Source organism: Populus euphratica, unplaced genomic scaffold, assembly GCF_000495115.2.
Source record: "Populus euphratica unplaced genomic scaffold, PopEup_1.0 scaffold2.1, whole genome shotgun sequence".
In the NCBI taxonomy this organism is placed as follows: Eukaryota; Viridiplantae; Streptophyta; class Magnoliopsida; order Malpighiales; family Salicaceae; genus Populus; species Populus euphratica.
The window spans coordinates 3767795-3791686 of NW_011499846.1; the positions used below are offsets into that span (position 1 = coordinate 3767795).

The window sequence follows — 23892 nt, forward strand, 5'->3', positions numbered from 1 at the left end:
CCTTTGATCGATTTCAAGAACTGGCTTTTCAACACTGAATTTTCCCAGATTTTTTACGCAAGTTTTTCGAATTTATAAGAGCAATTTATAAAAGTATTTCACACGTTTCCTTTTCCCTTCAATTACAGACCATCGATCACAGTATCAGTCATCAATTAAAGTCAGTGAAAAAAAAATCAAATCGCGACAAACTTTTGCAATGGTAAATCAAAATCCACTAACAATATATATATATATATATATATATATATATATATATATATATAAACCACAGTAATATTTTTAAGATTGTTAAAAAAACCTCGTGGTTTGTGGAAAAAAATAGAAAAAGAGTATTAAATATATTGCACAGCAAATACAAAATTCTGTATTGAATTGGAAAAGGAAAATGAATACAGAAAACATGGAACATCAAATAAAACGAAAAAAGTTAAATAAGAAACATAAATTTAAAAAAGTTATATTGGAAAAATATGAAATATACATGCATTAAATAAATGTATAATACTTATTTAAATAATTTAAGGATATCACGGTCTTTTAAAAATACTTAAAGATACGACAATCAATCAATTTTTTCTATAAAGTTCATGCTTTTATATATGAATTTATTAAATTCATTACCAGGTTAAAAAAATGTCAATAAAAATGACTAAAAAATTTAAAAATAAAGCGTATCATTAATAGCTTAAGCTTCCTTCTATTTCCACACCTAACATGTGATTTTACACCATTTATAGCTTATGCCAACAAAGAAATTAATTAAAGATAAAATCAAGAACAAAGAGACCAAAACCGGAGAAAATAAAAGTAGCATATCCAAAGCAGTATAAAAAATAAATTAACAAGTCACTTTTTATTTATTATAAAATGATGTTATTTTAAATAAAAAATAAAAATAAATTATTAAATCACTTGAACTTTTCCTTGTCAACTTGATTGACATACTACATTACATATAGATTTAATTAGACAGAATCTTAAAATAGTTTTTTTAATAAAAAAACAACACTGTGAAATTGCGTTTAATAAGTGCCTACTTGGATAGGCTATTCTACTAACTTTTAATGAAATTTTAATTATTTTTTTAATTATTTCAATATATTAATTCAAAAATAAAATTTTAAAATAAAATAAAATATTATTTAAATATATTTTTAAATAAAAAATATTTAAAAAGCTACCACTTTCGGACAGATCTAACATGCTTTAAAATTGCTTGGAAGCGAACCGTCCGGTCTATCATGAAAGAACAAAAAAAAAAGGTCATCACAATAAAGCACCCAAACTATAAATCTCGAAATCACCCACCCGTAATCCCCATTATCACCATCGACCTGTCATCAGCATCACGTTAAAGATCCCTAACCACCCTAGAGTACACTCTAATCCATAACAAAAGCCAAGGGCAATTCGGTCACACAATTTAAAACCATGGACTTTCCCGTAAGAGACAAGCTAAACCCAAAACGCGATCTAAATCTTAATTAACATCCCGGAGCTCCCCGCCCCCCTAGTGTCTCTCTTTGCTCCATTTCCCTCCTCTACGATTCACTCTCTCCTCTTCATGCCATCAAATCTAAACAAGCCAAACAATCCCTAACATTCCCTCTCCAGATCCAAGCTCCCCGAGTCACGATCTCACTCGCCTTCCTGACTCGGGAATGGCTTCCACGGAAGCTGATTCCCGGTTAAGCCAGGTAGTGTCTCCTGCTTTAGAAAAAATCATCAAAAACGCATCGTGGCGTAAACACTCGAAATTAGGACACGAATGCAAATCCGTCCTCGAAATTCTCACTTCACCAGAACCCCAAGAACAACCTCCTCCGACTTCCACTTCCGACGATTCCTCCCCCTCCGAATCCTCTCTACCTGCCCCACTCCACGATGGCGGGTCCCATGAATACTCCCTTGCCGAATCCGAAACAATCCTCAGCCCTCTGATCAACGCGTGCAACACTCAATTCCTCAAGATCGTCGATCCAGCCGTTGATTGCATCCAGAAATTGATCGCGCATGGGTACCTACGTGGCGAGGCGGACTCCACCGGAGGTACTGAAGCGAAATTGCTAGCTAAGATGATTGAATCTGTGTGTAAATGTTATGATTTAGGGGATGACGGTGTTGAATTGTTGGTTTTGAGAACCCTATTATCGGCTGTTACGTCTATTTCCTTAAGGATTCATGGAGATAGTTTGTTGCAAATAGTGAGGACTTGTTATGATATTTATCTAGGGAGTAAAAATGTGGTTAATCAAACAACGGCGAAAGCATCGTTGATTCAAATGTTAGTTATTGTGTTTAGGAGAATGGAGGCTGATTCTTCGACAGTTCCGATTCAGCCGATTGTTGTGGCTGAATTAATGGGACCAGTGGAGAAAACGGATGTGGATGGGTCAATGGCGGTGTTTGTTCAAGGTTTTATAACCAAAATTATGCAGGATATCGACGGGGTTTTAAATCCGGGGACACCAAGCAAGGCTTCAATGATGGGGGCACATGATGGGGCTTTTGAGACTACGACTAGTACAGTGGAGAGTACAAATCCGGCTGATTTGCTTGATTCGACAGATAAGGATATGTTGGATGCAAAGTATTGGGAGATTAGTATGTACAAGACGGCTTTGGAGGGGAGGAAAGGGGAGTTGGCGGATGGGGAAGGGGAAAGAGATGATGATTTGGAAGTGCAGATTGGGAATAAGTTGAGGAGAGATGCTTTTTTGGTGTTTCGAGCACTTTGCAAGTTGTCTATGAAAACACCACCAAAAGAGGCTCTGACTGATCCTCAGTTGATGAGAGGGAAGATTGTCGCATTGGAGTTATTGAAGATTTTGTTGGAGAATGCTGGTGCCGTGTTTAGGACTAGTGACAGGTACAACCTATTTTATGCTTTTATAGTGTATACATTCTTGCTGGATTTTGCATTTTGTTGTCCATTAATTTTTTTTTCACATTTATTTGAAATTAATTGTTATAAACTTGTTGATATATTTGATCACAGTGTTATGTAGAATGATAGATACATTTACACCATTTGGAAGCTCTTGAAGCATTTCTTCTATGTAGCCATATACAACTATTATTGAGCAGAAAACGGACCCATTTTAGTGGATGCATGTGCGTTCTAGTGGTTTTGGTTTATTGTGCTGATGATGAAGAGATGGAGCTACAATTGTTAGATAGTATATCAAATGTGGAGCTACAATTGTTAGATAGTATATCAAAGAGATGGAGCTACAATTTTTAGATAGTATATCCATGATAAAGAGTTTTCAAGTTAGATCTCAACTTTTGTATCAAAAGTATTTTTCCTATGCAATTATACATGACCATTGGTGGTTGAGAAACAGATAGATTCTAGTGGACACAGATGCATTTCAGTACTCAGTCTATTGTGCAGGTCACCAAGATGAAGGTACAATTGTCAGATAATATTTCCATAAAAAAAGTCTTCAAGGTTTTAGATCTCAAATGCATCCAGCATAAGCCATCCTTGTTTTGAAATTTGGTTAAAAAGCTGCCATTTTTATTTCCAAGCTTCATGGAGAGTCTATAGGTACAACCTTCATTAGCTCATGCTGAATCATCAATGCTGTAGCTCAAGCAGGGTCTGAATTGGTCTAAATTTGTTGTCAGAATGATCTTAAGATGGAAAGAAAATTGTACTACTGGGAGAGATAGGGTGGAAAACTTGTGGAGGTCAATTGTTGGTTGCAAATGGTATGCCAACAGTAATATGTAGCTGTTTATGCTACCTGGTAGAACTGGTACAACTTTGGCAGTAAATGGACTTCTGCCTTTTCAATGTTTCATGTACTGTTTTGTGCTGTTAAGATGCGTGATTACGGGATCCTGGGATAGGTAGGCAAATAGCTTAATAATCTTTTCATTTTCTGTTGTGATTGGGGTTGGAATATGTTGCAGAAAGCCTGATAGAAAAATGTTGTATGGCTACATCTTAACCTGGTATTGTTACCAATTTCAATGGTTAAATAATTAAACCCAGGAGAGGTAGGCAAATAGCTCAATAATCTTTTCATTTTCCGTTGTGATTGGGTTTGGAATGTGGCAGAAGGCCTGATAGACAAATTTTGTGTGGCTATATCATAACATAGTGTTCTTGCCAATTTCTATGGTTAAATACTTTTATCCAGTATTTCTCTCTCATTTTAAGGGATTAAGGAGTTTATTTCATGGGTAAGAAAATTGCTTTAGCTGAGCACTTGGAATTCCTGATCCTATGTAGTACAAATTATTGAATGCCTTTTGGTTGGATGTAAGCCATGAAACCATAGCGATCAACTTATACTTTACTTGAATCTTAGTTTAGAGGATGAGTCAACTGGTCCTATTTCGCCGTAACTTGGATTCTTTCTCCTCTCTTGGGCTCAGAGCTACCGTGGTATTATAAAGGGTCAGGTTCCTGGTTATATTATTTTGTGTGTGGAAGTCTCATGTGGTCCTCTTGCTTGATGTCTTGACTCTGAAGTTGAACAGTATTATTTTGGTTTCAGTCCAGTCCTTTCTCTATCAACAAGTGGCATTCTTGTGCTTAATGTTATTTGATGAAAAATGAGATTTATCTTTTATCACTTCTATGCATATGCAATTATGTTGCTTATGAAGTGGACTCTCATAATGAAGTCTATCGAAGTTAAATTTGTGATGTGTTAAATATACTTGACTCTTGTGCTGCAACAGGTTCTTAGGTGCCATCAAGCAATATCTATGTCTTTCACTGTTGAAGAACAGCGCTTCAAGTCTAATGATCATTTTCCAGCTTTCTTGCTCCATTTTCATTAGTTTGGTTTCAAGATTTAGAGCTGGATTGAAAGCTGAGATTGGAGTATTTTTTCCTATGATTGTTCTAAGGGTTCTGGAAAATGTTGCTCAACCTAATTATCAGCAGAAGATTATAGTGCTTCGGTTTCTAGATAAGCTCTGTGTTGATTCACAGATCTTGGTAGACATTTTTATTAATTATGATTGTGATGTCAACTCATCTAACATATTTGAGAGGTATGTTTTCTTTTCTTGCTATAGATATCTGAGTTTGTAAAACAATTGATCTATAACGTTGGCAAAAATATCAAGTTTTAAACCATTTGATAAATTATGTTTTGCTATCTTGATCATTCAGAATGGTCAATGGACTCCTTAAAACTGCTCAAGGCACCCCTCCTGGTACTGCTACTACACTTTTGCCACCTCAGGAGCTGACCATGAAACTTGAAGCTATGAAGTGCTTGGTGGGTATTCTGAAATCAATGGGAGACTGGATGAATAAACAATTGCGCATTCCCGATCCTCATTCTACCAAGAAACCTGAGGCAGCTGAGAACAGTCCTGAACCTGGAAGTCTTCCCGTGGCAAATGGTAATGGGGATGAGCCTGTTGATGGATCGGATTCTCATTCTGAAACCTCCACTGAAGCATCAGATGTTTCAACTATTGAGCAACGAAGGGCTTACAAGCTGGAACTTCAGGTAAGTGATTCAATTGTATTTATATGCTGGCTACTGCAAATGGAATCTAATTTAAAATTTGTGGCAGGAAGGTATATCTCTTTTTAATCGGAAGCCTAGGAAAGGAATTGAGTTTCTAATCAATGCAAATAAAGTGGGCCATTCAGCAGAGGAGATAGCAGCCTTCCTTAAAAATGCATCGGGCTTGAACAAGACTCTGATTGGTGATTACCTTGGGGAAAGAGAAGATTTGTCACTGAAAGTGATGCATGCTTATGTGGATTCTTTTGACTTTCAAGGCCTGGAGTTTGATGAGGCTATCAGGGTCTTTCTACAGGGATTTAGGTTACCAGGTGAGGCACAGAAGATTGATCGAATTATGGAGAAGTTTGCTGAACGTTACTGCAAATGTAATCCAAAAGTTTTTAGTAGCGCTGACACAGCCTATGTCCTCGCTTACTCTGTGATAATGCTCAATACGGATGCTCATAATCCCATGGTCAAAAGTAAGGTGTGTTCAAATCCATTAGTTTATTCAGTTGGATATTTCTGATAGTGTGATGGATAAGTTTGTACCCTCCTCTCTCACATAGCTCTCTCTCTCTCTGAAAAAAAGCAGATGTCAGCTGATGACTTCATTAGAAACAATCGTGGCATTGACGATGGGAAAGATCTACCTGAGGAGTTCTTGAGATCATTGTTTGAACGAATATCAAAAAGTGAGATCAAAATGAAAGAAGATAATTTGGATCTCCAACAAAAGCAGTCTTTGAATTCAAACAGAGTTTTAGGCTTGGATAGTATCCTGAACATTGTGATCCGCAAGCGGGGTGAAGAAAAGAATATGGAAACAAGTGATGATCTTATCAGGCACATGCAGGAACAATTTAAAGAAAAGGCTCGGAAATCTGAGTAAGAATAACTGGCTCTCCAAAACCCCATTGCTTTTCTACCTGAAACTTTATGGTAACTGATCCCACTCTGTTAAGTCATCCGGTTCTGCACCTCATGGGGCTCTCCAATTTGTGTTCTGGGCAATAATCTTAATGAAGCTAAAGGCTCTTAATTATACTTTTCAACAATTGTTTTACATGGTTATAGTTCATTAGTGCCTCCTGAACAATAAGCAATCCTTTGTGATATAATTTTTTATCAAGAAAAATCTAACTATGTTTATGTCTTGATTATGCTCTTGGTTAAGTTGATATTTGTACTTTGAACAAAACTGTATATAATTCTCACATATTTATACCAACCTGGCAATTTGCAGGTCAGTTTATTATGCTGCAACAGATGTGGTGATTCTTAGATTCATGGTTGAGGTATGCTGGGCTCCTATGTTGGCAGCCTTCAGTGTGCCTCTGGACCAAAGTGATGATGAAGTGGTGATAGCTCTGTGTCTTGAAGGTATCCGGTGTGCTATTCATGTTACTGCTGTGATGTCCATGAAGACTCATAGAGATGCTTTTGTGACTTCATTAGCAAAGTTTACATCGCTCCACTCCCCTGCTGATATCAAGCAGAAAAATATTGATGCCATCAAGGTTGGTATTTGATATAATATCTTATAGATAGCCCTTCAGATTAACTTAATATAAAATCAGTATTGTTTTGTGAGCCTACTTTTCTTAGGCTGTCTTGTTGAGATTATGTATACCTTGTGCTACATGGGAGTGTATCTTTCATATTTTATTGGCTTTATGAAACTCGCTTTCTTCAAATTTCAATGTTATGAATCTTTAGAAGTGAATGGTGGGAAAATAATAGGAGGATGGAGTTAGAAGTACAGGCTGCATAAGTCCTTTTTTCTTAATGGATAAATTAATAATTTTTGGAGGAGGGTTCACACTTGGGATCTTTTTTTTGAATGGAGGTTTGGATAGCAATAGGCTATCTCTGCTACTATTTCATGAATTATCTTTTTGCGGGAACAAAATGGTTTAAATGAATGAAAATGTAACATGAGAAGAACCAATAGAAGGTTAGTAGCCTTTATTGATGGGTCTGTGCTTGTAGTGCCAACCTTGTGTTAACAACAAATGCACATGCAGAAGGTCTACAAGTTGTCACTAGAGCTTTAACTACCAATGATCTGAGTATTATAATCTTCAACTTCATCCCAATAGCAATTTGCTCACGGATCTAATTTGATTTGGGTTTGCACTGTTTATAGGCAATAGTTACAATTGCAGATGAAGATGGGAATTATTTGCAAGAAGCTTGGGAACACATTTTGACATGTGTCTCACGCTTCGAACATTTGCATCTCATGGGAGAGGGTGCTCCTCCAGATGCTACCTTTTTTGCTTTTCCCCAGAGTGACTCAGAAAAGTCAAAACAAACTAAGTCAACCATCCTCCCTGTTCTGAAAAAGAAGGGACCTGGAAGGATGCAGTATGCAGCTGCTAGTGTGATGAGAGGTTCATATGATAGTGCTGGTATTGGTGGAAACACAACTGGGGCTGTTACTAGTGAGCAGATGAACAATTTAGTCTCCAATTTAAACATGTTAGAACAAGTTGGAAGCTCTGAAATGAGCCGCATATTCACACGGAGCCAAAAGTTAAACAGTGAGGCAATAATTGACTTTGTCAAGGCTCTTTGCAAGGTCTCCATGGAGGAACTGCGATCAGCTTCTGATCCACGGGTCTTTAGCCTTACAAAGATTGTTGAGATTGCGTAAGTTTCATCCTACTTTTTGTTTGTTTATTGGGCCTCATTCCCCTTCCTTTTTTTTATTTTTTTAAAATTATCTGCGCTACTACTGCAGGGATTACATAATGAATTTGATTTGATTTCTTATCACAGGCACTATAACATGAATCGTATCAGGCTTGTATGGTCAAGCATCTGGCACGTGCTTTCTGATTTCTTTGTAACCATCGGCTGTTCTGAAAACCTTTCAATTGCAATTTTTGCAATGGACTCTTTACGCCAATTATCAATGAAATTCTTAGACCGAGAAGAGTTGGCAAACTATAATTTTCAGAATGAGTTTATGAAGCCGTTTGTTATTGTTATGCGGAAGAGTAATGCTGTTGAAATCAGAGAATTGATTATCAGATGTGTCTCACAAATGGTCCTGTCTCGTGTCCATAATGTTAAATCTGGATGGAAGAGCATGTTCATGGTATTGAAATCTGCCACTTCTTAACTGTATTTATAATGAATATACTGTTAACCATTAAATTTTAGACCTCAATTTGATGTTATGAGATATCCTGCTTGCTATGTTTTTCACTCATGTGCATCATATTGCTTCAGGTTTTCACAACAGCAGCTTATGATGACCACAAAAACATTGTACTCTTGGCCTTTGAAATAATTGAAAAGATTATTAGAGATTACTTCCCATACATTACGGAGACTGAAACAACCACCTTTACTGATTGTGTGAATTGCCTGATAGCATTCACCAATAGTAGATTCAACAAAGACATTAGCCTTAATGCAATTGCTTTTCTTCGATTTTGTGCCACAAAACTTGCGGAAGGAGATCTTGGATTTTCATCAAGGAAAAAGGACAAGGAATCCCCTGGGAAAATTTCAATACCTTCACCTCGGACTGGAAAAGATGGAAAACAAGAGAATGGAGAAATCACAGATAGGGAAGATCATCTCTATTTCTGGTTCCCTTTGTTGGCCGGTAAGGAAACTGGATAAGTTGGCATTTGATGTTATGAATCTTTGTTTTATTTTCCTCGCATTCAGATTTCCATAATTGCAATCCTTTTTTGACTATTAATTATTGGTGGTTGGTTTGTGCAGGTTTATCAGAACTTAGCTTTGACCCAAGGCCTGAAATCAGGAAGAGTGCCTTGCAAGTTCTGTTTGAAACTTTACGCAATCATGGTCATCTTTTTTCTCTACCTTTATGGGAAAGAGTCTTTGAGTCGGTCTTATTTCCTATATTTGACTATGTGCGGCATGCTATTGATCCTACTGGAGGCGACGCCCCTGAGCAGGGGATTGATGGTGATACGGGTGAGCTTGATCAAGATGCGTGGCTCTATGAGACATGCACCTTGGCTCTCCAACTGGTCGTGGATCTTTTTGTAAAGTTCTACAACACTGTCAATCCGCTTTTAAGAAAGGTGCTATTGCTTCTGGTTAGCTTCATTAGGCGTCCTCACCAAAGTCTTGCTGGTATTGGTATTGCGGCATTTGTGCGTTTGATGAGCAATGCTGGAGATCTTTTTTCAGAGGAGAAGTGGCTGGAGGTGGTTTTGTCATTAAAAGAGGCTGCCAATGCTACACTCCCTGATTTCTCTTACATTGTTAGTGGAGAAGCCTCAGCAATAAGCCATGATCAAAGTGATGGAGAGAAGTCTGGTGACATGCCTGATGGTGATTCAGAGGGGCTGATGGCACACCATCTCTATTCTTCTATATCTGATGCAAAGTGTCGAGCTGCTGTTCAACTTCTATTAATTCAGGTACTCTTTAACTATTTTATTTTAATATCGTGGAAGTATTGCGCACAATTTTATGTGTTGGTCTGCTAGTTTGAAACAACAAACGTGCTGTTTGTGGGTGTTGTGCTCTCCCTCTGCAGCTCTGCTTAGGTGTGAGTTCGATGGAAACACATGAAAGAAAAAGAAAAAAAATGGAACTTTCTGAGGACATAGTGTTGAGATTTAGTATGAATGACTCTGCAAGGGGTTGGGACAAGGGTGAGGAGTGCTGCACAATATTGATTCCAGGGGCTCCTAATCTTAAGAAATAAAAATTTCTAAACATAGGCATCCCTACTTTTTCATGAAATTCTGAAAATTGGCCTTTTGTTCTAGACAAATTGAGGGTACAGTTGAAGAAATGAGTTTAATCTTGAAATCTTGTTAAGGTTGCTCATAAAAAGGAGACATGCACACAAATTATAAAATTCTAGAACAGTGGAAAGTTGAAGGGCTTCAGTTCCTTCCCATATACTGGTGTGTGTCTGCCTGCATGAGGGCTTGTGCCTCAACAACATGAATATTCTGATGGTTTCATAAGTTGATTCTTTTTTACTTTTCTTGTCGAGTAATTGCTTGATCAGAAACATTGAGCTTTTGTTATTCAATCCACTGAACATGAAGCGTGAGCATTTTGTCATTCTAATTGGCAGGCGGTGATGGAGATCTACAGCATGTATCGGTCTCACCTTTCAGCTAAAAGTGCCTTAGTGCTCTTTGATGCTTTGCATGATGTGGCATCTCATGCTCACAGTATCAACACCAATATTGCATTACGTTCAAAGCTACTAGAGTTTGGCTCTATGACCCAAATGCAAGACCCTCCACTATTACGCCTGGAGAACGAGTCCTATCAAATTTGCCTAACATTCCTACAAAATCTTATACTGGACAGACCTCCAACTTATGATGAAGCTCAAGTGGAATCCTGCCTTGTCAATCTCTGTGGGGAGGTTTTACAGTTTTACATTGCAAGTGCCCATGCTGGACAGACATCAGAAACTCCTCCCAGTTGCCAATCCCAGTGGCTGATTCCTTTAGGTTCTGGAAAACGAAGGGAATTGGCTGCACGTGCTCCTCTTATCGTTGCAACTCTCCAGGCTATCTGTAGTTTGGGAGATTCTTTGTTTGAGAAGAACTTGGCACATTTCTTCCCTCTTCTTTCAAGCTTGATAAGTTGTGAACATGGGTCAAATGAGGTCCAGGTTGCTCTCAGCGATATGCTCAGCTCATCAGTGGGTCCTGTTTTGCTTCGGTCTTGTTGATCTTGGTGAGATTCAACTGCAATTTGGGTTGTCTCGTATTTTATCCATCATAGCTCTCCTTTTCTTCATCTTACTTTATTACAATATGTTAATGGGGATATAGATTCGTAGTGTATGAAGAGTTAGATGGTTATGGATCAGCCACTACATCTGAACCTTGCTGTAGTTTATTCAGGAGCCTGCCTGGCTCATCCTTTGTTCAGAATTCACAGATGCCATTAGTTTTGATGTTGTATGCTAGTCATTTTTTTCCGGGCCTTCCGATCAACACATTTGAGAACATTACTTTCCTGTAAAAAGCTGCGAATTCAGCATGTGAGGTAAGAGGCCATTTTCTTGATTCTTCGATGAATTATTTAACTCTTGGTTACTTCAATGTTCAAGTTTTGTGAGTTAGACTTTGTTTTTGGACGGCTATTTTTTCTTATGTACTTGAATGAGTCAAGAGTGCTATTAGACTGACTGAATTTCATATGCTGCGTGAGGTAGTTTTATATAAAACACGAGTTATTTAATTTGCAGGGCTGCACTTTTAGGGCATGAAGATAAGCATTGGTTCTGAATTCTGATGCCTGGATTATTTCAGGCCGAGTATGATGGCGAACTCGATGTTTCGTTATCTTGAGGAGGTAGAAATTTGATGACACCAATTATGTCGCTGATACGCACGTAGAACTATATAGAAAGCCCAGTACTGCAGTCCTCACTCGTGTCCTAAGAATTATTCAGCCTTATAATGTGTACACACGGCTGTCAAAAAACCCAACGTCGTAGATGCCAACGAGACTCGATCAAAGTCTATGCAAATACTAATTTGTTATGACTTCCGCCGGTTAAAAAAGAAATACGCCGGCTCTCTTTTTACCAGGACTTGATCAATTCTTCAATGACTGCTGCTTTCTCAGCATATGATAATCCAAAGGTAGTGGCGAGAAGTATTGTCTGTATTTTTATGTAGGGCCTAATTGATCCGTAGAATTATTGCAAGACGACAAACTCAGAAGCTAATTTATTTCTACCACTCCCATCCATATAACCCCAAACTCTCCACCATTCCACCGCCTAGCCTATAATCATCCTCGGCATTCCCACCATCATTCCCCCATCACCGGCACGCTCAAGCCACTTCATGCTGAATTCTTTTAGAACTTGCTTGAGCTCTCTACAGAGGAGGGCGAAAATCTTTCTTCAACAGCCGAGAAGCACGGAGAGAGTTAGTAAATGCAACAGGAGAAAAAAGAAAAGATTAATGTCATCTAGTTTTGATTTGCTAACTTACTCTTTCGCGGCCATGGAAATATCCAACCAATTCAAACAAGTTTTCAAGGTCATAGACGCGAACGGGGATGGCAAGATATCTTGCCATGAGCTCAGTGAAGTTCTTCTGTGTCTTGGATATGAAAAATCAAAAGCAGCTTGGGAAGCTGAAAGAATGGTGAGAGAAATGGATTGTAACGGGGATGGATTTATAGATTTAGATGAATTCATCAATGCTGTGAATGGCGATGGAAACTTTGGTAGCTGTAACAAGGAAGATTATCTCATGGATGCTTTTCTAATTTTTGATACCGACAAGAATGGCCTAATCTCGGCGAGAGAGTTGCAGACTGTTCTTACTAGCCTCGGATGCAAAAAATGCAGCCTTGAAGATTGCAGGCGTATGATAAAAGGGGTCGATAAAGATGGCGATGGTTTCGTGGATTTTCATGAATTTCGATCGATGATGACAACAAGTGCAAGCTGGCTAGAAGATTAGCAAATGTGCTACGTACGTTATCCCTTTTCTCTTTTTTTGCTGTTTTCTGCTATCTTCAAGCACAGGTGTTCAAGATTCGAAGCCAAATGTAAATATCAATGATTGAATGGAAGAAGCAGCTTTACGGAAAGTTGGGAAAACCCTCACCTTATCAAATAATTGAAGTGGCGTGGTTTGTCATTCTTTGCATGCATGAAAACGGGCCTTTAATTTTCAAAGATAAAAATCTTGTTTCTGATGAGATATCTACATGGAAAATTAAGGCTAGCTAAGTGCTTGTCAATTTTATCATATCACCGTGATTTATGCACGATTATGGACAGTTGTTTATGCTTGTGTAAATAAATCTTGTTTTTGTAATGATAGTTATAGCGGATAGATAGAGTTCGTCCACTGGCGAATTGAGACCCTCCTGTCCAAGATTTTCGTGAATCTTATCTGCTTCATTGGCCACAAGTTCTTAGACGACATTCCTGCTATTTACAAACAAACATTGTGCTTATCATGTTTCTTACCCGTCAATTTCAGAAATGGGAATTTCTGTTCCAACCCTCCTTGTCCTGTCATTCTCTTTGCCCTTTCGGAGCCCTTTTGTCCCATGCCATCCTCTTCGCCAGCAAGTTTTGAAGTGAAATTGTGGAATAGTTGGTCTTTGAAAATGGGCCTAGATCAATCTTCTATGATACCTTGCTTCTTTCTTGAAAAGATCGCAGTATATTCACACACACACACACAAAAAAAAAAGGCATTCCAAATTTGTTACTACAGAATAATCCACCAACCATCATTGTAAGTATATGGAAATTAGTTTCTTTTACCAATAGTTACTGCATAAAAATAAAAAATAAAAAATAAAAAACAAAAGAGGAAGACAAATTCATGGCATAGCACGGGCCATGCTTGGTTATAAACTATAGAATTAAGCCTAAACAAGACAGGCTTTAAGGTTATGGAATAACACATTAAATTGGACTGAGAAACATTTTATCAATGTTGGGATAAGTATCGAGACTTGCTTAGTACTTGACCTAAGCAATGATGGTTGGTGTAAAAAAAAAAAAGTATATGAAAATTAGTTTCTTTTACCAATAGTTACTGCCAGAATAATCCACCAACCATCATTGTAAGTATATGGAAATTAGTTTCTTTTACCAATAGTTACTGCATAAAAATAAAAAGTAAAAAATAAAAAACAAAAGAGGAAGACAAATTCATGGCATAGCACGGGCCATGCTTGGTTATAAACTATAGAATTAAGCCTAAACAAGACAGGCTTTAAGGTTATGGAATAACACATTAAATTGGACTGAAAACATTTTAGCTTAGTCATTTTTTGATAACCTTTCTTTCTTTCTTTCTTTTTGAATAAATTCACCTTCATTTGTCTAAAATTTCAGAATTTAAAGAAAGGTTTTTACGGTATAGAAACAAAGAAAAATCAACTTTGTTATAGTGTTATAACGAGTAAAAGTTATTACCCAGGTTCATATATATATATATATATATATATGCAGGACACGTGACCATAATTAGTTTTCAAAAATTCATAGCAACCCAAGAAAATTTCCCACAACAACATGAGAGTAGGATCAATCTCAGCATTTTCGTAATTCTTCCATTTTTCTTTGAATCGGTCAAATTAGACTAGTATATTATCAGATCACTGACTGGTTAGCTAATAAAATTTTATTGGCAAATGACATTTTCCTTCGCTTTACGATTCCTACACACACACACACGCGACGAGATTGTAGTGATCATTAACGTTTTGGAAAAGGTTTAAACGTTCTAGGTACTTCAAAACCCTTCTTTATGCTTTATTAATTCACATTCCATCGCTGCTTTGAACAAAATGATTAGTGTTTTTTCCAATTAATTATTTTAAAGATCATATGGGCTCCTTACATTGACCCTTTTTCCAGCAGCACATGTGAAGAACAATAATTTTGCTTTCTTGGCATGTATTAGGGCATTGAATTTTCTTCTGGGGTTCTTCATTATATCATGATGTTTTTCAATAGCATTTCTTTTAGAGAGCCGATGAAATAGTGAGAAAGGAACTTGTTCTTCTCATTGATAACTTTTAGACTGCAAGGACTCCATATAAAAATACAAACCGATCATTAGTTTAGCACATTGACATTGTCTTCCAACACAATATTTCACATAGTACTACTATATGCATTAAATATATATCCTTACCCATAATTGCTTAAAAAACTATCAAACTGTCAGAATTACTTCATCCGACTATTATACATGAAAGGGTTATCATCAAGTCTATTTCCACTTTGTCATCTGCACTCCCAAATATGTAGGAACCAAATTTTATAAAGCATCCCAGCTAGTTTTATAACGCCTTAGCCAATCAATTGTCGATTGCTTTAAATATTAGGTTCATCGAAATTGATAGTGGTTAGAAATGAGATTCATTTATAGGGTTTAGCCGGAGAGAAATTGCATTCCTGACAGACATCAAGTTCAGTAACGCTTACTCAAGAAAATCTTAAGTGATGGGATCACAAGTAAGTATGGTTCGGTTCATGCATGCCAAGAATGGTTTTTGTTAAAAAAAATTCAAGTGTTAGCACTTGTACCACTAGCACACCAGCGCCTTCAATAATTATTAATGCAGCAACAGTTGACCTTATTCGTTCTCTTATGCCCTGTAAGCTTACATGTGACAGGATATGTAATTGATGTCTTTAGGGATGCCAATGTCAAAGAAGTTTGCGACTTCATGAGATAAGCCCTAAAAGAAAAGGATAGACTTGAGACTTAATATTGTTCCTAATTGACATGGAAGAGATTAGCGAGGCTGGCATCAGTTTCCCCATCAAATTTAATAAAGAATCAATTAAGAAGCAAATCAGGGTCTACTAAAATAAATTAACAGGCCTGAATTAAATTAATTAACAACAAGAAAATGTGAGAAGAAATGGTTGACAATATGAACTAGCAAATTGCATTACTAGTGTTAAACTTTGAAAGAGGAGGTCATATAAGTAGTTGAGGGGATCGAAAGACAAAAATGATTCCAAAAGGGATCGCTATCAATCACATGGGAACCTCAATTTGTTTGGCTAGTTAGTGTCTAAAATATTCGTGGTGCTCGAGGCGGGTTCAATTAATTAATTAAAGCATGAAGCTTTCAATTGGATTTCCATGGAGGACAGGAAATGGTTGCAACAATCTCATGTCACTTTGAGAAAAAAAGTGGTTTCTCAAAGAGTGAGCGAACATGCAACATTATGCTAGATTCGAAGAGATCATCGACCATTGGTGACCTTCACACGGAAGTAATGGTGTGTTTTTCTTTGATGTGGTCCATACTTTCTCCATGGCACTAGTTTAGATTTACTGAGATATTTTTTTATTAATTTGGACAAGATAATGGGTTTGATTTGTTTAATAAAAGAGAGCGGATTAAGATAAGCATATACCCTATGTTGTCGTTGTATTAGCACGAAAGGCGCAATATAGTTTTCTTTTCTTTGATTTGTACGTATTTTGTTTCTATTTGTTAAGGGAAGACTAAGTCTTCTTAAATAACTTGGTGCATATTCGGTATTTTGATGCATATTGTTTTGTATTTTTGAAAGTATTTTTTGTTTAGAAAGGTATTAAAATGATTTTTTGAGATTTTTTATTTTTAATATTAGCATATTAAAAATACCAAAAAACACTAAAACATATTAATTTGATGTTTTTTCAAATCAAACACACTTTTAAAACACACATAAATACATCTGAAAACACAATATCAAATAAGCATTTAGAAAACCTGTGATGTTAAGCGGTGCTCCTGTCAGTCAGCTCAAGGTGAATTTGATTAACCTAGACTTGAATTTTAACTATCATTTTCACTATCAACTATGTAAATACTCAAAATATTTTTAGTTTTTGTCGAAGGAGAAGAAAACTGATGTTGTAGAAGAATAAAATGTTAATCGACAAATTATACAAATTAAGCTACAGGGCAAATAGTTGACAACAACATTTTTTTGCCTCTGGCATTCAGAAGTAATTCTGCCTCCTAAATCGTGCAACCTCATTGAGTGGCATTGTAAGTATTTTATTGGGTGAATTTAAATAGAAAAAACAAAATTCTTCACATATGCTTACAATAAGCATATATGTGTGTGTGTCATTGTTATATATATATATTCGTTATTTTTTTATAATTAAAATTTTGATATTAAATTAAAGAATCATCTTAATTTAAAAACTTAACTTTCTGTTAAGGTAAAAGTTAAATTATTTTTTTTATTATATTACTGGAATATTACTCTGGATGAAAGACAAGATAAAAGGTTTTGAGAAGTTGCAAAGAAGGTGATTTGATGGTCATGTATGGATTAAGAAATTCGTAATGGATGTGAACAACAGTGGGTGAAGAGAGCCATCATGCCAGTATTTGATGAACAAGTCCTGGATTTTAGTATCGAGGAAGGGAGAGGTAATGGGGCGCCGTTGACTACGTAAGAAAATGATGGTTTGTATGCTATTCCTAACCCTAAAACATGTATTCAAATATAATATTTAGCCTCTTTTGTTTGCTACCTTTTGTTTTGATGAAGAGATTGGTTTGGTGTATAATCAATAAAATTATTTTTTAATAATTGAGGTCATTTTCTTTGTTTGCTTGTGGTTAATTCATGTGAGAGAGGCCATGAGAGGTGCTTAGCTGGTTTATGAACCTGATGAACGGAAGATAGCAACGTTAAGGGGAGGAGATGGTGGATCGGCGTTGTCCCGGCGAGGACCCTCCCTCCCTCCCTCTCGTAGATTCTTTTTCATCCAATCACCAAACTCTTTTCCAGTGCATCTTTAATTTTATTATTTTCTTGACGATATAGATTAGGAAAGGGTGGACTAAACTGATAGCTTCTGGGAACTATAAGAAAAAACGGTGAGAAGTAGAAATTTTACCGAAAAATAAAGCTTATACTTAGCAAAATACAGAAAAATATGATCCATAATTCCATGTATAAATTTCTCGATTCTCAATGAGTTAAAAGTTGTATATATATATATATATATTATAATTGCATCATATTAAAATACCTCATAAGCTTCTATATAAATCCGTGCATGTATAATTAAAATTGAGATTGTTAATCTTTAATCATAACACCAAGCAATATAGAAAAAATTAAAAGTTTACTGACTAATTAAAAAGCTTATCTTAAAATATAATATTATTCTAGTATAACTAGATTCCTCAACAAATACCATAAACAAACGTAAGGATATTGCCTAACTTTAAAATCTTCATTTGAACAAAAATTTTCACTAAAATAAAGTTTGGTTTGTAGAAATTTACTTGTTTATGAGAATATTTCTTGTTCTTTTTGCAATATTTATTTGGAGACTTCAAGTTATCTTCTCTTATATTGTAGGAAGTCTTAGAAATTTTGGAGAAAATTTGTGAAGTGGTATCATATACCAACATAGAGAACTATTTTATTTTTATATTTTGTTTGGAGATATGATTTGTTATAACTAGTACTTATATATATATATATATATATATTATATATATATATATATATATATAAAAGCTTTTTTTCAATACTTATATAATATTTCACCCAAAAAAAAAGATCATGCAAAAAAGAAAAAAGTAGCTCTACAAATACGCCAAGGGTATAGGAAGAGTGGCCTTAATTTTGGTTTTGTCTCTACATGGTAGAGATATTTATTGACAAGTGGTGACTGGTAAAGGGCAGGATGGGAAATGGGATTGCATTGAATGTAGTGTCAATCCGACATGGTTGCATCAAATGAGCTTCATGGGATTCAGGGCGTGGAGGTGATTGTTATCATTCTCACTGTGATTGTGATTGTGATGGCAGCCAGTACAGAAAACTGACCTGCAATCTATATAGTACTCACCAGAAGTGGAGACAACTCCTAATTCTCTCCAATTTTCTACTCGTCCTCTAGCTTCCTTCCATCCATTTCACTCTCCCTCATGATTCAAAATAGTTATATCAAACAATCTCCAGCTAGCTAGGATGTGCAATACGCCACTCGTGCATGCTATACATACTATGGCTATCGTTCTTGTAGCTGTTAGCTTAGTAGCCTAGCTACCTCTTTCTCTGCCTCAGCTCTACCATCGTCAGTCGTTCTGTTTTTACCTTCTCTTTTTGTCAGCGCCTCCCACGCTCTTTTACCTCGCACACTTGTAAGCCCACACGCTATGGTTTGTGATTCAACAACATGCAGCACCATTGACGATGCAGTCAAAACACACATGTCTGTTTTTAGCAAACTTCTGCTCCCCGCCTCGTGCCCCTATCCAAGGGGAACCTACCTAGTGCCTACTTGTAGCATCGTAGATATGTAATTTTACTTTGTATACCATAAAATAAAATAAAAAATTATTGTCTTCGAAAGAAAACCATTATATATTGCGAGGTTACTTGATTAATAGAAGTAGTTTAAAAATTACACATACATGTATATTGAAAAATTCAATTTTCGTGTGAAGGTTTTTCATTCTTCAACTCTTGAAAAACATCTATGAAAGAAAATGCCTTCTAGAACCATAGCAAAAACAAGTAATTGAACATTGCGCACCGACCCAGTTTTTCCGATTTTTGCTTTGATTCAAAGGTTCTTGTCATGCTCCAATTTGGCCCTACAGGTTAGTTTTGTCCTCTCCATCACCTCCCTTGTCGATTCCCTAGGGCTTTTACAAGGCAATTATAACAAACCTTTCTGAATTACCCCTGCAACAATAAATTTAATGAGGAAGCCTTCATGTTAATTAGAAAGTCATCAATGTCATGCTATATATATATATATATATATATTGAAGAATTGGAGTGTACCGTGTGGATCTTTTTTAGATCACCACAGTACTGCTTAGAACCAATCACGTTAGATTGCTCATACTTGAATTGACAAGAGGGCACTATATTGTGATAACTACATCGCATCAAATACATTACTCATATGGGAGATATAAAGCATGCCACTCAAGAATTCTTGAAAGAACAAACTATTTATTTGATGGGTGCAGTAGATAATATTATTATTATTCAATTATCGAAATAATTGATCTGGTTCACTTGTAAATCAGATTCTCATTATCTTTTTTTATAGCTACTATCTAAATAGGCATGTTTTTTAAAAAAATCGACAATTATAAAAAAAAATAAAAAAATCAGATCCTCTTAGTAACTCCACAAAAGGGGACTTTATATACATATATTCACGAGAGAGAGAAACATGGAACTTGCGATCCCTTGTGTTGCAAGGGAATTAATCCCCTTCCCTGGCAATCCGGGTAGCAAAAGTGAAGTGGGATGAAAATCAAGGAGCCATTAATTGCCATTATCAGAAACGTTGATACCATTTCACAGGCAAGATCGGGGCATGCATGTGCGTATGAGCTGGGATGCTTCAACGCTGTGGCTAAATCCAATGGTGCCTGACGTCTTATGCTGACCACCCAGCTGATTAATTGCACCTCCCATTAAATTAATATTTACATTCCCTGCATTGATGGAACTCTTGAACTCGTACTAATTAGTGGAGAGAATTATGATATATATTCAAAGTATACACGGTGATGGTGTTTTTTTTTAAATAATAATAATAATTTGATTTGCATATTATCGATCAACTACTTAATTCCTTAATTTCAATATATGACACTAAGAAAATCGTGTGTGTGGAAATTCAAATTCAAACGATCTATATAGAAATTTAATGCAATGGATTTCTTATTGTAAGATATTAATTTATTTTTTATAACTATAAATATTATTTTCTATTCGTAATTGACTTTATTTTTCTTTGAGAAATTCTATTTTACAAGAAAAACAACAATATAAGATTACATGAAAAATGTGAGCCATATATTGAAAATTCTGAAACTAATTTTCAAATTTCAGATTAGACCCCTTTTGCTGGTAAGATTAAAGACATGTTCACTCATATTAATTATCCATGCTCTGATTTAACCAATTATTAATCAAAATTCTAACGAAGATTAATGATTTGCTTTAACAGGGGAGTTGGAAAATGTTTTTACAATATATTTTAGCAGAAGCTAAAAAGAAATATCAAGATAAAAAAATAAAAAATAAGAATCAAATTATCAAACTTGTTCGCAAGTTCAAAAATATAATTCAGTGAATTAATGCTAGCTTTAACATAAAGTGCACTTCCAAATTAAATATATAGAGCTGGCAGTAGCTTAGTCTAAATTACTCGACACTCATTTATAATGAAGTCGGTCGGGTTTTAAGAAAAATACTCAAATTTAACTTAATTTAGGAACTGAAATTGAGCCAAAATTAACCTTAATTAATAATCAAGATTTGAGGAAAGTGATATGTGCATGCCCTCTTAATTTTTACCATGCATGCAATGCTGATATATGTTGAGATCAATTAAAATCCACTGCATTAATGAAATTAATTATCCATGTTGATGATGATGATGACGACGACAAGGAGGAGAGGGAGGGAGCTGGAGCTGGACATCCCATGATCGGCAATCATGTGGACCCAAAACAACGGCATTCACATCAACATCAATGCATTTGCATTCCAAGAAATCAAGAGTCCCCCTTAAGACACGCCCTGACTGCCCCCTGACCTCCAGTAGGTCCACCCCAATTTCCCATGACCCACCCACTACTTCCACTGAAATAAACCCCCCTATCCTTCCATAGAATTGCTGAAAACTGCCACTTCTGGAAACATGAGTTACAACTAGCTAGCTCTTAAATATATACATGATCAGTTTTAGTTTTAGTTTTAGTTTTTGTTATGTTCTTTGTCATCTTTGCTAATAAGTCAAAAACTAACATCTTTAATCTATACAGTACTGCAAGAAGATTAGTAACTCCCTCCTTGTTTTTCAATTGAAACAAGCTTCGAACGTTTAAAGGAAGGGTATGCAAAGAACAGGCTGATAATCGTCTAAGATGTAGAAAGAGCTGCAAGCCAACAGAGCGAGAGGAGAGGGGAAATTAAATTTGTAGAAAGCAGGGCTTCAAGTACAGATTTGAGGGACGACAAAATGATCTTTCATAGCAGGGCTTTTCAAGACATTTTGAGGGACGACAAAAAAAGGGCGAAAACATGTTGGGACCCAATAGTGTGTGAGGGACAAAGGAGAGAGAGAAAACCAGTAGGACCCACACACAGCCCATGCGCACGCTGTCTTACCAAAACTAAACCCATCGATCATCGACCCGATGGTATGAACCGCCCTTGACCTAACCCTAACCCAACAATACCCTATCTATCTATAGTTCCATACCCAAAACACAAGAAGAAGACCTTCTCTCTTTCTCATCACCTAGCTTTCGCATTTTTTGTTGTTCATTTCTCCCAAAACTTTAACCAGCAGCTTTCTCTATCTTCTTAGGATAGTAAGTCGCCACGCACTACGAAATTATAACTTCAAGAAAAAAAACACATAGAGAGAGGGAAAGAGAAGATGGGCTGGATCCAGTTATATGTTTTGGTGGCTGATGCTTAAGAGACCCATCTTTTTCCATCTTTTGTGAAGGTTGCTGTTGGATTTAATCCATTTACAGGACAACCAAAGAAAACAAATCCAAAAAAGGAAGCGAAGGGACAAATCAAGAACCAGCCAAGAATCTCTCCACAGCTCTCTCTCAATTTCCTGGGCTGGTTTTTGCATGTTTCAGCTAATTTAATTAGGTTTGCTTTCAAGATACCAAAAAAATGGATCCGGTTTCAGCTCATGGGCGTCCTCTTCCTCCTCCTTTCCACACAAGAGATTTTCATCTACATCAATTTCAACACCACCAACAGCAGAATTCTGAAGATGAACAAAGTGGTAACGGTGACTTGAACCGTGGTCAAAAGAGAGAGCACGATGAAATCACCAATAACAACAACACAGTTGAAGGCCTTGAACTAGTCCCTTCAAACAGTGGTGGAGAAGGAGAAATCAGTAGAAGACCAAGAGGGAGACCTGCTGGGTCTAAGAACAAGCCTAAGCCACCAATCATAATCACAAGAGATAGCGCAAATGCCCTTCGATCCCATGTCATGGAAATCGCTTCCGGTTGCGATATCATGGAGAGTGTATCAACTTTTGCAAGGAGGAGGCAAAGAGGGGTTTGCATTTTGAGTGGAACCGGGACAGTAACAAATGTAACACTTAAGCAACCAGCTTCCCCGGGTGCGGTGGTTACCTTACATGGAAGATTTGAGATTTTATCACTTTCAGGTTCGTTCTTGCCACCCCCAGCTCCACCAGCTGCCTCAGGATTGACAGTTTATCTAGCTGGTGGTCAAGGCCAAGTTATTGGAGGAAGTGTAGCTGGCCCACTTCTAGCATCTGGACCGGTGGTGGTAATGGCTGCTTCTTTTGGTAATGCGGCTTATGAGAGGCTGCCTTTGGAGGAGGATATTGAGTCGCAAACACCGATGCTCGGAAGTGGACCTTTGGGGTCACCGGGAATTAATAATATCGGCCAGCAACAACAGAATCAGCAGCAGCAGCAACTAATGCAAGATCCGAAGACATCTCTCTTTCAAGGGTTGCCACAGAATCTACTAAATTCAGTGCAACTTCCAGCTGAGGCCTATTGGGGCACAGGCGGCCGCCCTCCTTATTAGTAACAAAACAACAAACTTGTGGTTTTCTCTTTGTTTCCTGAATTAACTTCTAAGTCATCAATCTCCATTCTTCTTCTTCTCGTATGCTTTAAAAGTTAGGTATCTTTCTAAGATGTTGTTGATCGTGTTGTTCAGCTGCCTTTGATTGAAGAAGGATGTACAAATTTGTGGGTTTTTTTTTTCGCGGGTTTGGTGTTTATCATATTAGTAGCTCTTTGATTTAGCTTGAAGATGAAGCAGCATATCATCAGGATATGACATTACGATTATCTCTATTTCCCTTCATTTTCAGTTGCAGTTCTGGTAACTTGCCAAATAATTTATCCTCAA

General features: G+C 36.6%; 3 protein-coding genes across 3 annotated transcripts; all 3 read left to right on the forward strand.

Moving 5' to 3' along the window:
- Positions 1-1488: 1488 nt before the first annotated feature.
- On the forward strand, positions 1489-11560 carry LOC105132618 (brefeldin A-inhibited guanine nucleotide-exchange protein 2-like). The gene is made up of 11 exons (XM_011036208.1): positions 1489-2872; positions 4702-5019; positions 5141-5486; positions 5554-5976; positions 6085-6377; positions 6736-7009; positions 7639-8144; positions 8274-8595; positions 8730-9111; positions 9234-9901; positions 10573-11560. The coding sequence occupies exons 1-11, from the start codon at positions 1665-1667 to the stop codon at positions 11182-11184; spliced, it is 5352 nt and encodes a 1783-aa protein (XP_011034510.1). The 5' UTR covers positions 1489-1664; the 3' UTR covers positions 11185-11560.
- Positions 11561-11790: 230 nt separating this feature from the next.
- LOC105132625 (probable calcium-binding protein CML23) lies at positions 11791-13080 on the forward strand. The gene has a single exon (XM_011036222.1). It carries the CDS (start codon positions 12314-12316, stop codon positions 12938-12940), a length of 627 nt encoding a protein of 208 aa, XP_011034524.1. The 5' UTR covers positions 11791-12313; the 3' UTR covers positions 12941-13080.
- Positions 13081-22165: 9085 nt separating this feature from the next.
- LOC105132630 (putative DNA-binding protein ESCAROLA) lies at positions 22166-23892 on the forward strand. Its single transcript, XM_011036234.1, has one exon. The coding sequence runs from the start codon at positions 22660-22662 to the stop codon at positions 23560-23562; it is 903 nt and encodes a 300-aa protein (XP_011034536.1). The 5' UTR covers positions 22166-22659; the 3' UTR covers positions 23563-23892.